This window comes from Notothenia coriiceps, unplaced genomic scaffold (assembly GCF_000735185.1).
Source record: "Notothenia coriiceps isolate Sejong01 unplaced genomic scaffold, NC01 NC01_scaffold00021069, whole genome shotgun sequence".
Lineage (NCBI taxonomy): Eukaryota > Metazoa > Chordata > Actinopteri > Perciformes > Nototheniidae > Notothenia > Notothenia coriiceps.
In genome coordinates, this window is record NW_011353770.1 from 1 (window position 1) to 4872 (window position 4872).

At 44.1% G+C, this 4872-nt stretch overlaps 1 protein-coding gene across 1 annotated transcript; it reads left to right on the forward strand.

The window, feature by feature from the left end:
- Positions 1 to 789: 789 nt before the first annotated feature.
- Positions 790 to 4205, forward strand: LOC104953088 (DDB1- and CUL4-associated factor 11-like; the record flags this gene model as incomplete). The annotated part of the gene is made up of 7 exons (XM_010780008.1): positions 790 to 938; positions 1182 to 1246; positions 1351 to 1451; positions 1754 to 1900; positions 2972 to 3026; positions 3383 to 3451; positions 3699 to 4205. Coding segments are annotated over 7 exons (857 nt in total), but the record flags the coding sequence as incomplete, so codon positions are not given.
- Positions 4206 to 4872: the final 667 nt, after the last annotated feature.

Below are 4872 nucleotides of genomic sequence, written 5' to 3' on the forward strand. Positions count from 1 at the left end.
AAATAGGTTTATATTGTGCAATTATCCAAACTCACATTGGTTTCTCATACAGCATCTCTGTATAGTATGTGTATTCACTCTCTGTCCTAAACGGCTTGTTGGAGCTTCTGCCCCCCCCCTCCCTATGAGCCCACTGTGCTCTGATTGGTCAGCTCACCCACTCAGTTCTGATGAGATCACCACCGTTACAGCGGAACATCAGTGATTATGTGTTACAATGGCGTTTGTTAGCAACCAGAAAATGACACCAGTAATGACAAACAGTTGAGAATGCTGCGAGGGGGCTGGGTGCCTTGTTGGCGGGACGTTGCGCGGCTCGCTGCTGCGAGGAGCGGACAGTGTGAGCTGGGTTCATTTCCTGCTTGCTGCGTGGGATCTGCGAGACAGCGAGACATCGCGAATGGACGCAGGAAGGAGGGGATACTGAGGGGGCTGCAGCACCCCCATCTTTTCTGTGTTAGAGTGTTACTCGCTACAGGGTGTACTTTGAGGGTTTTTGACTTTGCAGACCGTATACATGCATAACAACCTTCATAACACACAAGGGGACGGGTAATAACCGGAAAAGCATGACATGGGACCTTTAAATTAATTGTTTAGCTGTAAAATGTTTGGATAAAAAAACAGTATCATTTAGTTGTTTGTGTATCATTTGTCAAATGCTCATCCAAATATTCCAATGTGGCAGTTGTAGGAAAGTGCAGCAGCTTGTTCTCATAAATATGCAGCCACAATTTTGAATCAGAATTTATCTTTTGTAACAAATTGTGAAAGTTTGATGTCGGATAGAAAGTAATACCAAGTCTTGTTTTCAACCAGTGGACACCCAACCAGACACGCATGAAGTGGACCAGAGTGAGATCCGAACTCAGATCCTGCTGGCCACCGGCTCCTCTACGCTGAAAAACCGACACAGTTTCACCCACATGCTAACAGAGGTCAGAGAGCAGAGATACAAACAAAAGCAGCAATAATGTAGAATCAAATTGGCCCATTTTCAGCACTCATGATGTAACAAAGATTATTAGTATTTATCAGTTTCCTCCACATATTTGTAAATTCATTTTTACGAAGTTTGCCAATATCAAAGATGCTTTAGGTCACTTGTTCTGTCAGTACAGTTTGAAACACACTTAATGTTGACCAATTTGTTGTTTTCTTGTTTGACCTACTCTTTTTAGAGGGAACAAGGCAGATGTAGAGGCTCCAGTTTTTCCCACGGAGAGTGCAGTCGTATCCGAACACAGTAAGTACTTTTTAAATTCTACACCTTTCCAATATCTCTTAACAAATTACAAGATGGTCACACAGAGAATCAATCATATTATTTTGACCTTTTTCCCTTCGCAGTTTTCTGCCAAACTATGTATCCCACAAGGATACGTACCAGCAGAAAGCCTTCTGTGGAGTGTACAGCGAGGATGGCAACATGTTCCTCTCTGCCTGCCAAGGTAAACATCCCGAGATCCAACATTGGAACCCAGAGAAACTGAATCAGACCTGATAATGAGTCGTAGTGTTTGTTTAAAACAACGTGGACAACTAAATAATCAGGGCCATTTGTGTAATGTCATGGTCGTTGACAGACCAGTATTGCGCTATTGCTGAAAATAACTATCAGACACCAGATCTGTTTGAAACATTCGAAAATAAGTCTTGTGAGCGAACAACAAGACGAGGGCCAAAGTAATGTCATGTGATAACAGCCACAAATGATATAATATTCAAAATGTCTTCCTGTTCCTCGCTGCAGACCAGAACATCCGCCTGTACGACACCAGCCGGGGACGCTTTCACCTACGGCGGACAGTGAAGGCTCGGGATGTGGGGTGGAGCGTGCTGGACGTCTGCTTCACCCCTGACTCTCAGAATGTGCTCTACTCCAGCTGGTCTGACTACAGTAAGGCTAACGGAGCCCTAAGATACAATATAATATAAGAGTGCCACAGTGACGCGTCCTCAAACCCGGAAGTAAGTTTCTTCAGGTTCCCTCGACAAAAAAGCAATGCGATTTCTATCATAAATCTGTCGATTAGATTTATGAGTCGAAAATTATAAAATTAGGGTAGACATGTGGATATTATCCGGCTGAACAAAATGTGATCCGTCTCTTAAATGTGTCTCAACCACAGACCTTATTTCCAGCTATTTTCCAAAATCCTATGGAGAAATTGCATTACTTTTTTGTGGAGGGAACCGGAAGAAGCTTGCTTCCGGGTTTTAGGACTCGTCACTGTGGCACTCTATGCAGTCAGTCAATAATGCTAATCAGTGAAGAACAGCTAGTGATTCCCGAATAGCCATGTTATCTATATTAGCATTCTACTGAAGAAAGGAGTTCAAGCAAGGGAGGAATAGCCGTGGAAAAGCATTTCGTCAATATCAGTTAAGGTGTACGGTATATTGAGAATTCATAACGTTACTCTGCGTCGGAACTGAAGCCGTTAATCTCTTAGGCACCAGACTCCTTTGACAAAAACAACTATTTTAAAGGGGCCCAATAATGCTCATGTTCTATTTGTATGTTGTGCTTCTACTGTGACCTGCTCTGATTGGTTAGCTGGCTGGCTCTGTTGTGATTGGTCAACCAATTAGAGATGTCCCGCCCCTTGTTTGTGTTATTGTATGACTCTGTCAATGGAGTCTGGTGAGAAAGCATAGTAATGGCTTCAGTTCCATATTGGAAAGGGCTCTCTGATAGCGAGGTCAATCTGTACAAATATTAATTAAATACTGTAGATTTTTCTAGGTTGGCCTTTTTTATGTGTTTAAATATATTTTGTTGCTGCCCCTTACACAGAATCACTTGGGTTCTTTTTCAGTTTCTCCAAAAACTGGGGATGTGACACTATCTAAGTACCTGACAACCTTTTCTTTAAATAATAATAAGAAAAATAAATATGAATGAAAATGAAGCTCATATATGATGTTGTATTAATATAATCTCTATCTCTGTCTGTTTGCCCTACAGTTCATTTGTGCAGTATAGATGGAGACAGTGAAAACCACACCGCCCTGGACCTCAAGTTAGTGTTTTCCTCATAGTAACTTATAACACATCAGAGCAGGTAATCTATCACTGCCTTCCAGACGCCCTCCTCTCCCTCCATTAGCACCTAGATGAATGGCGCTGTCAGAACATGTCACCTCAACATCCATCCTCTCACTCTGTCTGTGTGTGTGTTACTCTGTGAAGGGAAGAGATCATTATTTCAACAAAGCACTTTCATTATAATCCCATCGCTCGTAACAAAAGCATTGTTTAAGAAGTGATGCGTTCCTTTATCTATCTTATTTGGTGTGTGATGACATACAATAGGCTGTGTGATTCAATAGCAACTACTGCAGCAGTGTCAACCTGCTTGTGTGTTGTGCTTTGTAGTCCAGATGAGAGGAGGTTCTGTGTGTTCTCACTGGCTGCGTCCACAGATGGCAACGAGATCCTGGGAGGGTGAGTACAATTTGCTTTTATGTTTCAAGGCAGTGACTGACAGGGTTGAAACAAGGACTGAAGTCTCTCTCAGAAATGTGAATTCAAGCAGCCAGTGAAATACTCTCCTTCAAGCTTATTTTTGCACACTTGAGCTCTGTAGATAAAACACTTTTCTTAAATAGGAAAGCACACTCAGAAAAGCAAGATCATTCTTATTTAACCTCTTAAGTAAAATGTGTTCAATTTCTCTCTCCTCTCCTTTCAGAGCGAACGACGGCTGCCTTTACGTTTTTGATCTTGAGCAGAATAAACGAACGTTGAAGGTTAGTGCGTCTAATTTTTTTTTTTTTTTGCTTGTGGTTCCGCTTGTACAGGCTTTCGTGTCACGTCCCCTCTGTCTGTTTGTGCATCATCCCGCGACCAAGGTGAGCCAGACATTAGCGGACCTCCATCACAAAAAGTTTCACACCGCCCCTCTGTCTGTAACGCAGCAGCAGAGAGAGTCAGGCTCCACCCTGCAGTGGGACAGGGGTTAAACCCCCCTCCCTCCTCCTCTCCCCACAACTCTCCTCTGTGTAGAAGTCAGTCGCTGCCCTCTACCATCTGCTTCACCACTGTCTTGTGCTCTTTCTTATTCAGTCTTTGTTATTACCTCTCCGTCAGTGTGTCTGCGCTTAATCTCTAAACCCATTTTCCTATTATTGCTATTTTTCACCTCAAGAATACATCTGGTGGCAGACCCGGCGGCAGGCATACATCTCGGGGCGGGCATTTGATTTGCCCACCCCGACACTTACATTTCCCAGGAAATCTGAATTGTCGGTCTGAACCAAAAAGCGGCCAACTCCAAGCCACTCAGGCTCACGCCGAGTGTCGTCGGACAGTCAAATGAGAACGATTCTCAATTTACTCATAACCGATATACTAAATATAACATAGACGTTGTTACCTGACTAGATCCTTTCACAGTGCTTCCTTATACCGTTGCAGTCGCGTGTCTACGTCCTGTGGTAATGTGTCGTTTAGTCAATGCGAATGGCTGCTCCGATCGTCGGTCGGTCCCTTTTCCTTCGCCGTTAGTAATATAAGAGACTCTCTATTTACCTGGAGTGCGGCCGAGAGAGTGTTTAGACGGAGACACGCGTTCGTCTGGGCGACGTGGTGCGAGAGACGGTGTTGAGGCGAGTTAGAGAGTAGAAGAGAGGGAAAGAGAGGTAGCGAGTTGGAGTGAGGTGGAGAGGTCGGGACGCACGACGGGTTCCAACCGTGTCGCAGTGGTTACAACGGTGTTTTGGTTGGTACCTACATATGTATTCTGGCAGTTGTCGGGACATACCGTTGATTTTGGGGAGAGAGAAGGCATTTGTTGTAAGTGTCTCGCGAGAGGGGGGTAGGGGGGGCAACTGTTAGAGCTCTCGCTAGATTGTTGGGGTGGGTGG